The sequence below is a fragment of the Nematostella vectensis genome, chromosome 12, assembly GCF_932526225.1.
Source record: "Nematostella vectensis chromosome 12, jaNemVect1.1, whole genome shotgun sequence".
Classification (NCBI taxonomy): Eukaryota; Metazoa; Cnidaria; class Anthozoa; order Actiniaria; family Edwardsiidae; genus Nematostella; species Nematostella vectensis.
The window spans coordinates 3477577-3489016 of NC_064045.1; the positions used below are offsets into that span (position 1 = coordinate 3477577).

Below are 11440 nucleotides of genomic sequence, written 5' to 3' on the forward strand. Positions count from 1 at the left end.
GTAATTCCCTTGAAATAGCTCTACAACCCAGAATTTTTTAAAACTTGGCATAAACAATATTGAAGCTAAGGGCTTTCAAAAAATGTAATTAAAAAAATAGGGGTACCGACCCCGTGTTCACAACAGAGGGGCGTAGAGTTGACGCGTTCTTACTGATCGCGCAAGGAAAAATTCCAAGTCTTAGTTTTCAAAAATAGTGCCTATAGTCTTAAGAAAATTAAGTTCTGTTTGTCGAGCTGCCAAAATCCGATCTCCTAAACAATAACCCGTAGTAGCTAATGTTCAAAACAAATCACATTTTAAGAGATCGCACAAAAAGACATTGTTTTCGCCACTATTCATACGATAAAAAGCGCCATTTTGAAGTATTTTTACGGCTTTTAAAGAGAAATAACAAAACTTCTACAATCCAACTTTTTTTCTTCTTTCAGTATATCCTTTTTTCGTATTTTTAGCTATTTGAGCAAATAAAAAATGGGGGTAACCGACTTCGTTTTTCTGTCAAAGCGATTTTAAGTAAAAAACGCGCGCCTTTTGCTGTGTTTTCTTGTACAACTGTGGCGCGCGCGCGCACTTAATACCGGACAATTCGAACAAACAGCGCGCGCCACTATGCGCAGAAGGGGTGCGCATTGCAATTCAAGAGAATTACCTTATCAGAGATTCCATTGAAAATCTATACCCATAAAGCATTGTGTTTTGAAAGATTTTTTTTCTTATTCACGTATACTTAAAAACGATCTAAAAAAATCCCAGGCGAGGGAAGTCGCCCGACTTTCCTTTATATAACCATTTATATAAAGTCCCTATCTCTTAATGTTTTTATATCCGTTCTTGACGAGCAGAGTCAACTAAGCTATATAACTTTATAAAGTTCCACATCAATTTGATTCTGTGATTGAGGTATAAAACATTAAATCCAAATGAATCGTTATTACCTCCCTTCCCAACAGATAAAAGAAATATCAGCTTAAGAGCATAGTATCCGTGGATGTAGATTGATCATTGATGAGTTGATAGTAAAAGTACGTAGATGCCCACTTTATTGAGGTCCATTATATAGCTGCCCTTCGACCTCGCTCAATGTTATGGTCGCTGTTAAGGTTTCGTCGCAATTTTACATCTCAGTCTGGCAATGTTTGAACTTTAGGTCTGTCGCTTCACACGATTTCATGTCCGCTTTATTGAGGGTGCTCACTAAGACTGAATATCTCCAAGATGATGGTTTTCTGGTCGAGAAGCATCATCTAGCCATAGATTCAAAAGCTCTACGCTGAGAAATCAGACAATATAATGAAACAGTGTTCGCTTTAACGAGGGTGTTTATGTGATATATTGTGGCTTATTTTAATTGGATGGTCGGTTGGAGGTTGTGAAGCACCATCTAGAAACATCGCTATATGTTTAGACATCATTTATTACGACTGATACTCTAATCTTCGTGTGTCCACATTACAAAGGGTCATCATTTGATGGTCGTTAAGCAGGTTTTGTATCAGTACAATCCTCGCTTGATACTCGTATCTTATGTGTTAGTATTAACAAGGGTATTTATGGCGTGTCATTGTAGTTCGTCATCATTTGATGGTCGTTAAGCAGGTTTTGTCTCACTGCCACCCTCTACAACTCTGTCTTGAATGTGTCAGTGTTAACAAGGGTATTAGTGTGCGGGTCATTCTATCTCCTTATCAATTGATGGTCGGTTAACAGGTTGTGCCTCACTACCACTCTCGACCCCATAGTTCCCTCGTGCTGACGTCATACAAGGCAATACCTTGCGTATCTCTTTTCTAATGTCCTTCTTCAGTATGGCGTAAACCAGCGGATTCCACGCAGAGTTCATCAGAATTAATAACCACAAGATATGCTTCATATTCTCCTCCAGTCGGACGCTCTCCGGCAGGAACGAGTCGCAGAAGTATGAATACACCCCGAATCCCCAGAAACAGTCAAACAACACGATGACCACGCCTATTGCCGGGAGGGACGTCTTGTCCAACTTGGGGGAGAGAATGTTACTGAGTATCCTAGAAGCTGTGCTTTCGGAGACCTCATCCTCGATAATGACTTGATCCATGCCTCTCTTTTTCCCATAATGCACGGAAAGTTTCCCGCCTGAGCTACTCGTTGTGGTAGTAGTCGTGGTGCCTTCGGTTGAGGAGCTCGCTTTCGGGTAATTCGAGTCTTCGTCTATCGAGTGAAGGTTACTATCCGTCGAGTAGTTGTAGTCGACTTGAGCTTTTTGACGTCGTTGTTTTCGGGAATGACGTCTTACGATAAGAAGAATTCTTATGTAAGAGATAGTCAACGTGATACATGGGAATGTAATAAAGAAAATCGTTTGGATGACAACGAACATTTTTTCGCGCTCTTTTTCATCTTTGATTTCGAGTTCTGTCATTGATATCCGGGCAAGGGCCACGGCCAGGGGAATCCCCCAAGCAGAGCCAATCAGAAACATCGCACGGTATGGCGTCATGTAATTCTCGTAACGCAATGGCGTCACGATGGCGCGGTAACGATCCAGCGTCAACGCGCACAAGCTTAGAATCGAAGCATCGATCAGAAGGTCGTAAACCACGTATCGCATTTCCGCTTTGGGTGCTGTCGACGCATGCGTCGCTTCAGAAATCTGCAAGGCCGTGATGATGATGCCCACAAGCAGGTCAGCGGTACTCAGCGAGAGCACAAACCAATTGGATTTCTCCTGACGTAGCTTCCGGCGCGTGGCTATGACGTAGAGGACAAGGGTATTATTGATTATGGTGGTGATGCCGACGATCCCGCGTAGTACCCAGTACCAAGCCTGAGTGGGCTCCTGACGAGCGTGAAGACCGAGTGAGTACATGTACCCCGAGGGGGGGCCACTGGTGGAGTGGTTTGTCATCCCTCACATCGCTGCGCAGGCACCCATCTGAAAAGAAAGGAATGTCGAATTTGATCAGCCACTACTTTGTTATTGTCTTTATATCAATTATTGGTCTGCAAAATTGTGTAAGTAGCATTGTGAGGTGGAACACTCATCTGAGGCTATAGAAGAACAAAACGCCTTCCTTTCAAAACATCTCTTGTGCTATATGTTCACTTTACACTGAATTTCCTAAACGAATGCTTTAAGGGCTCGCACCATGACACTTCCTTTTAATCGAAACTTTAGTGCACGCGCCATAAAGATTTTGCCTCGCAATAATTACAGAAAAACAGTCACTTTATGGGGGATTGACACGCCCAGAATATTAAAAGCTCCCCGGCAGCCAAGCAGTCGTCAAGGACAGGTGAGAACTGATCACGTACTTGTTCATATAGTATAAATTGAAAAGTAATTACTCTGTTTAAAGGTATGGATTCTAAAGTTATAAAATAATAAGAGATTTGTTGTGAATCGCAGATAATTAGACACCAAGTGAAGAGAGTCGAAGCGGCCTGAAAAGCCTTTTCGTGGGTTGTCGCAGCCGGTTTCTAAAGGCAACGATCAGGAAAGCTAACAAACTAATTAATTTCACATAACCCTTTTAGATCCGCTATTTAGAAGAGAGGAGAGACTTTAAGCGGTCATATAAAATACTTTGTCTGTGAATTTTGACATCATAAAAAGCATCGATTTTCGCGCGCACAATTGCTTGTGTTTACTATTTCCTTTTTCGCGCGCTTTTGATTTCAAACAAGGGAAAAAATACATTTGGTCCATTTTAAACTTTTCCTATTATTTTTGAAATAAATAAATAAATAAATAAATAAATAAATAAATAAATAAATAAATAAATAAATAAATAAATAAATAAATAAATAAATAAATAAAAAATAAATAAAAAATCGAGTTATACGGAAGGAACTCGTCTTTGCAAGTTTCTACGTTATCAGTTTAATTATTGCATGACGTGAAATATTTTTGTCCGCGAATATTTTTTGCGTTTGACTAAAGTGCGGTATTATTTTGATCCGATGCACAATCAAATGCATTTTTCAATTACAAAACGCAATTTCGCGGTAGTCTTAAGACAATGCGCCTCAAATTGCATCCTTTGAAAAAAGGACAAAAAATTATGTGGTTAATAGGTATTTGGTGCCATTTGAAAAAAAAACACCACAATTAAACATTCTCTTGAGCAAATGCACTTTGCCGACATTTGACAGACGAAGCTTTTACAAGATCAGACTTCAAATTATGCTTTAATTTTAGAAGCAGGTGTGTAAAAAGGATTTCTATATTAAGTTTTTTGTCGACCGAAGAAAATATCGTCTTATAGATCGTTTTAACTATCTAAAACTACTATGGCAATATACAATTATAAGTCTTAAATTATAGCCTTGACTGGGAAAAAAAGGAAAATTGGAGTATTATCCTAGGAGGAATTTCCACTTTTAAGTTGTTTAATACGTAGAATAGTGCGATAAATGATTAAGGAAAAAGACTATCAACACTAAGTGCATTGCGACTTTTCTCTAGTGAAGAGATATATCTCTTATTTAAACTCCCATTTAGAAACTGCGCTAGAATTCTATTCAGTCACAGGACATGCTAATAAAGCGACTCGTAAGTTATTTAAATATTTATTTATATACTCTACTCGAGTTACCATAAAGTTACTAATATTTGCTTACCAATAAAAGTTGAAATTTTCGGGTGCTGTTTATAGATCGGGATTTCACTGTTGTTTTCTTGTACACCTGACGAACTGTTTACTTAGCCAAAACCCAGTCTATCACCTGTCTCCCTAAATTAACCGGTTTCTGCATTGATCAAATGATCAATGAGAAATCACCGACGAGTCGCTTTTAGCCAATTATTAATTTTGCCTTTTTATGGTAATCTCTAAGTAATATTAAAGCCAGTGTGATATCTCTAAAAAGCATAAAATTGTTTTTCTTTCTACCCAGGAAAACTAAATGAAATAGTTACAAATAGATGGAATTGATAAGACAAATATTTCACGTGCAAAGCATCGTGTGTTTTAGCTGCCGGATTTGGTCTGGACGGTGTAAATCCTTAGTTTTACGAGACTTTTAGATGTAAACAAATCCGCACGTATTTAGAGCCGTACAATTATTTTATTTAGTCGGAAAGGTTTCGGATAGCGCGTCGGGGACTGTTCGTGCGCCACGGGGTAGTAGATCAGATAGCATGACCTAGCGTAGCGTAACCTAGCTTGACCAGGTTTTCTAAAGTAAACAGAGGATGGCGCGTCGGCAAAGCAAGGCGCATTCAGCGAAAATTTAGGGATTTCCTTGTTAAAATTTGGCGTAACAAACTCTGTCTCCAGCCTTTTAATGAGGCTAGTTGGTCATCTCTCTTTTTTGTATTTTATTTTTGTTATAGCTCTGATTCAAGTGATTTCTTAGTGCAAGAAAACCTCTTTAGACCCGCTGTAAATTTGGGATAAAATTATTGATACGCATCTTTCTTATCTTTTACACTCGCCGTGAGTGGCTGGGCTACCGGTAATTTCATTCTAAAAATAGCCAGTCTCAAAAAGGCGCACCAAAGACATCTATCCAGTTGTACGCTCCAAGTGATGGGCTCCCTGTGTTGTACGTTCCTAGTGATGGGCTCCCTGTGTTGTAAGCTCCTAGTGATGGGCTCATTGTACGCTCCTAGTGATGGGCTCCCTGTGTTGTACGTTCCTAGTGATTCTCACCCTGTATTGTACGCTCCTAAATTCGCTCTTAAATTCTGTCAAAACTGCCTCATACTTTAAGACTGAGCTTGTAGTCATGATAATCCGATAGATGACTTTCTAGACTGTACGTAGTCTATGTAAAAGGCTTATTTCGATAATCAATGACTGGTAGGCATGGCAACCGAGTAGATAACTGTCTAGACTGTCAAGTGTGTACACAGGGGGTAGTATCCATACATTCAGATTTTCTAAAAATAGAACACATTTTCTATTTATATAAACAGGTTCTCTACTGGCGAAGAGTGTCGTTTTAATCATTTGTTTTTCAAAGCCAAAACACCTAAGTGAAGTAGACAGCCTCCCCAGATTTTCAATATTCTTAGTTGTTTTTATGCTCTTATCCCCCTCCCCTCCTTTTCAGCCCCAGAAAAAGGCCAAAAACTACTTTATTTGTATGGAAAATGCAGGATTTTAACCAATGGAAATAGATTCTGAATGATCTTGCTTCCTCTCGGAATTTCCAATTCCCATTTGCAGGAGGGGTCTATATCACAAATTAGAAGAGCATTCCATTTAAATTTGCATTTATCAGTGATGACAAAAAAGGATAAATGTTTTGACGTTATAATTCGAAAAAATAATCAGCAACGAAAATTAACATTTTAAACCACAGAATCCTCGACAAAAAATTTAAAGAAATTTTATATATTATTTATATGTCAATTTGCTATCTAAAAACGAAATAGCCAAAAACCCTGGCATTTTCGTGGATTCTATAATTCATTTTTAATTCATTGTGAGCTACCCAGTCCTTCGCAAAGTGAACTACACTAAAAAATGTAAAATAAAGGGAGATATTTTGTCAACCGCCGAAAGGCTTCGCTTTTTTTTGGCAAGCCGTCCACGCCTGTCGACGCGTGTCTATTTTGTGCCATCTGGATTCAGCTTTGTTTATTCTTCTTTTTTTTAAGTCTTTCAATACTTTTGAAATTTAGGTATCGAAAAATGTTATTCTCATCAAAGATTCCAAATAAATTCTCCAAAAAATGTATTTGTGTATCAAGTTAATTTTTTTTAGTTTTGTAGGAGAAGTTTTGCCTCCAAGAATTGTGTACTATGACACGTTTTGAGCATTTAAAATTTGCCTTAAAGAAAACCATAAGTTCCCCGTCATCTTTACCTTGCAATTTTTCACTTGTTTGGACCACTCGGTGTTATACAATGATGAATTATTCGATGAGGATTAAAATATAAATATTCCTGAACTTGTGTCTGTTGAGTCGAGGCAAAGTGAATAGAATAACATTCATAGAATCAAGCCAGGAGCTATTTAACGTAAACAAGAGTGTAATGGTGATTTGTAAAGAGGGGTTTGTACGTCAGTTCTAATCATCAAACTAATTTAAGACTCATTAAAGAAACATTGCAAGTCTTTGTAAAGAAATAGCGCGCTTTAATTTTTTACAGGAAACTAAAATTAACTCTTAGGCTATGTATCTCGTGAAACATTTATAACAAGAAACTTTCGACTCGCTGGTCATGAAGCGAGGCAATATAAACAGATCGATATGACTGTCATCTCAATTGTAGATGTGATACATGGCACATACTATGAATAATCATATTTTTCCAATAATATGGCTGGGTATACTGTTTTTCAATTGACTAATTCGAATAAACTACGGTCACTCTGAATCGTATTTTCTAGCTCCGTACAACTTTGCAAGCATTTTGTTCTACCAATCTATTTATGCCTCGAATATATTGTGAATTTTTAATTGAGCCGTTTGTTTTAATCTCTAATAAACAAGCATGTCTTTTAACAGATGTCTATGTGAAGCTAAAATTAGCATTTGAATTGCTATTGACACTCAGCCTTTCTTATCAAACCAACTGAAATTGGAAGTATTAATTAATCATATGCGATTCGATCCAAAATATCCCACACCTGACACCATCTAGAAATAATCTATATTTGGAAGGCCAATCACGACACTATTTTACGCAAAAGAAAACTTGTGCTAAGCAATCACGTGAGGTTTTAGGTGGCAAATTCCTGCCAAAATAAACACAGAATTAACTGCGCCCGTCTCGCCAAGGAACGACAAAAGAAAACTTTCTGGCTTTATATTATCTTCAGCGCTAAATATATTGCCTTTGTTGTTGTTATTTTGCCGCTAAAAGTCGGAGCGCGCGCGAGTTTGACACCTAAGTCACGTGATCTCTTTGCCAAAGTCCCCTATTGGGTCACACAAAGCATCTATTTCCTATTTCCCTCGGCTATTCAAAGAAGCTATGACATTTCAGTCAAATCAAATTGCGTCAATAAAGTACCTAATTGCAAAGAATTATCGATAAACGAAAAAAAAAGAATGGTATTGAAGACCCTTCAAAGGGCACACGCCCATGTTCGCGTGTACCCTCCCCCTCCCTCGTGTACGCGTACACCCCTTTCCCCGACATGTACGCGTACACCCCTTTCCCCGACATGTACGCGTACACCCCTTCCCCGACATGTACGCGTACACCCCTTTCCCCGACATGTACGCGTACACCCCTTTCCCCGACATATACGCGTACACCCCCTTCCCCGACATGTACGCGTACACCCTTTCCCCGACATGTACGCGTACACCCCTTCCCCGACATGTACGCGTACACCCCTTCCCCGACATGTACGCGTACACCCCTTTCCCCTACATGTACGCGTGCACCCCTTTCCCGACATGTACGCGTACACCCCTTTCCCCTACATGTACGCGTGCACCCCTTTCCCGACATGTACGCGTACACCCCTTTCCCCTACATGTACGCGTGCACCCCTTTCCCGACATGTACGCGTACACCCTCCCCCAAGTGCGCGTGCATCCCCCTATATGTTTTAAAAATATAAAACATTGGTAATGGTTGGGTCTAGGTTCGTGTACTCACTCGCGTAGAAAATATTCCTTTCCTTTCGGTAGTGCGCCGTTTGAGCTCTATATACACACATTCTATGTTGTACTAGAAAGCAATACCAATTCAGAACCATTGATTACAGAAAATCTAAAGTATTTTACTTCGAAAAAGCGTTTCAGTGTTAGGTCTTATTAAAAAAAACTACCAATGATTTGACAGAAAAAGGAAGATGTCCACCATCTTAAACTGCCGTCTTTTGTCAAGCTGCCCGTGTTATGTCATATTCCCTTTTTATAAGAGACATCGCCCAAGGGCTTACTCCAGAGCGCGTTGATGACCTTCCGTACCCGCTATTTGTCCACTACTTTAAAAGCATAACCCTCAGTGGGGAACTTAAACTCCAAATAATATAATGGACAATCCCTCCTCCAAATTTCGAGAAGGCATTTGTTCACAGCGAGATGAGTCCAGATGAAGTAATTAGTATATAAAGAATAATTCATGAAAAGAAAAAAAACTTCCGACATGACAAACTGCACGTAAGCTGACTTGAACATTTTAAATCTAGATCTGGGTGGTTGAATAATAGCGACGTAGCCAGGATTTGTAACAGGAGGGGGGGCAAAAAGGCCCTTTCAAGGCGTTGTCTCCTGTATTTTAGATAATGACTCATACATTTACTGTATTTTTGGCTGCTAGAAGGGGAGGGGGGCTAGACCACCCCCTGGCTACGCCTCTGAATAAGAAGGATATGAGAGCAGGACTAGGGTGAGAAGGGTTAGAAAGTGGACTGGGTTACCGTTTGGTTCTTTTTAAGTAAAATCCTGGTCTTAGTTAACAGTTTAAAAACTGTTAACTAAGGTGTAAAAACCTGGGGCTTTATAGTGGACACTGCCTTCTCGGGTGTAAGGGCGTTAAGCCATCTCTTACTTCATGACCCCGAATTAAGGGGCCGTTGTACCAGGCTCAGTTTCCCGCCGTAATTGGTTTCGGTGCGCCCAGTGAAAGAGCCGCGCGCGGCGTAACCATGGAAACCGAGCCCAATAAGTATTGCTACCTTCAGTGACAATGCATTGTAGCAATACTTTTTATCTCATTCAATTTATCTGAAATGCTTAAAAAACAACCCCCGCCCCAATCACAGATAATATAGACAACAGAACACATTCAACATTGACAACAAAGCTCAATTTAGATTGCCTTGCCTTTTCTGAACAAATTTAGAATACTTTGAACTCACTAGGTCGACAATTTGCTAGATTATCCGAATCAATTAAGAACTTTTGGACATTTAGTCCATTAAGGACCTTTCCTGACTGTCGGGCATATAGCCACTGCGTTTGTATTTATTTTGTTTTTAGCTGTTTTAGTCAGTATTTTATCCCGGGGATTTCGAAAACTATACGCGAGAGAAAATGTTTTTCATTCCTTTGAAATTGTTATCTGGTGATCCACTTCAGCTGAAGATGTTTCAAAACATATCAATGACATCCTTCGAGAAAAAAAATGAAATAAGGCTTATAAATGGGATACTTCTCGGGGATGGGAAATAGTATAGTAAAATGAAGTAAGTGTATCCTTGTATATTCTAATTGTGTGATTTCCTAAAATACGAAGTTTTGTGGTTTATAATGAGGTAATCGGTTGATCTGATAGAGCGATAGAAATATTCTCATGTTTTCTCTAAAATTCACATGGATGTGTACTTGTATATCTTTTTCCAACGCAACAGTCCTTCTTATCAAGTAATTTATTTTCTTACGAAGATTTAAGATCCGTCTTTTTCTTTTCGTTTCACTAAAATTAGATTCTATATTTAGACTCCATCCATAGTTAAACATTTTTAAACCCAATGATTACGGAAAGTAAGAATAAATTAGTATTGGAGTTGACACTCGAAATAGAATCTCTTCCGTTTTTTGCTCATGAAATGATTGACTGACCGTCAATTGTAGTTTTTTCTTTCTTTCATTAATCAATGTTTTCACTTTACTAAACGAGTCACGCGAAAACGAAAAGAAGTTTACCTTGAAAAGACAAGTAATTGATCAATAAAATAGATTCTCCGGTTTGTACATTGTGTTGTAAATTCTCCCAATTTCCATTTGAACTCTATATCTAATATTCTGACAAAATTGCTCGTTATCAAAGAAATCTATTCATTATTTTCGGTTGTTTGATTATACCTTTAAAACGACTCACCTTGAATGATCTTAAATGCCTTCTGGACTCTAAGAGAAATTAGTGTGAAACGCGTTGGGCTGGAATACCAACACACATACTACCTTTCTTTCTCACAATCCACCCACACAGTACCCACGTGATCAACAAGTTACTCCACGTGACCACCTTTTTTCCTCTGCGAAAAAAATCGACCTCTGACCTCGCGGTGTTCAGGCTTATTTCCAAGACTTGGTGGCAGTAGTGGGAATAGTCGAGACTGCATCCCCTCGCTTAGGAGTTGAACTATAAAGCGATAGGACTCCGTTACTGATCTCCAGGACGTATGCGGCGTAGAGCCGGTAATTTGCTTCTAATAGAATCCCTTATTCAAGATTTATGACAGTAATTAGTGGGAAGGCATCAGTCAGCATGGCTTTAGAACAACCATTACCGCCGGAGCGAGAGCATAGTAAACAAAAAAACCCCATAGTGCGCCGAGAGTGCATAAAAACCGCTTCAACAAACCAAAAACATACGAGTGCGCAAAGCGCCGCGTGAGATCTCATTCTGACTAGTACTAATAAGCGGTATGACTTTGAAATTCTTAACAGTTTTAAAGGCTTTCCGTTAATTTCCATCTGAAATTAATAACAACCCTGGTCCGTGAAGAATAATGTTTGATATATTAACATTTAAGCAAATTGCTAAAAAAATGTTAGCGATCGAGAGTCGGCTCTAGTCGGAGGTGCATCGGCTCTATT

At 39.0% G+C, this 11440-nt stretch overlaps 1 protein-coding gene across 4 annotated transcripts; it reads right to left on the reverse strand.

The window, feature by feature from the left end:
• Nucleotides 1-692: 692 nt before the first annotated feature.
• LOC5516871 (probable G-protein coupled receptor No18) lies at nucleotides 693-11163 on the reverse strand. 4 transcript variants are annotated; one of them, XM_048720270.1, is made up of 2 exons: nucleotides 10837-11163; nucleotides 693-2914 (listed from the first exon to the last, which is right to left on the reverse strand). In XM_048720270.1, the coding sequence occupies exon 2, from the start codon at nucleotides 2885-2887 to the stop codon at nucleotides 1673-1675; it is 1215 nt and encodes a 404-aa protein (XP_048576227.1). In that variant the 5' UTR covers nucleotides 2888-2914; nucleotides 10837-11163; the 3' UTR covers nucleotides 693-1672. The 4 variants fall into 4 exon arrangements, with proteins under 4 accessions (XP_048576227.1, XP_001636961.1, XP_032242801.1 ...); XM_001636911.3 differs by having other exon boundaries at nucleotides 10719-11162; XM_032386910.2 differs by lacking the exon at nucleotides 10837-11163 and adding an exon at nucleotides 4603-7998.
• Between the last annotated feature and the right edge of the window lie 277 nt (nucleotides 11164-11440).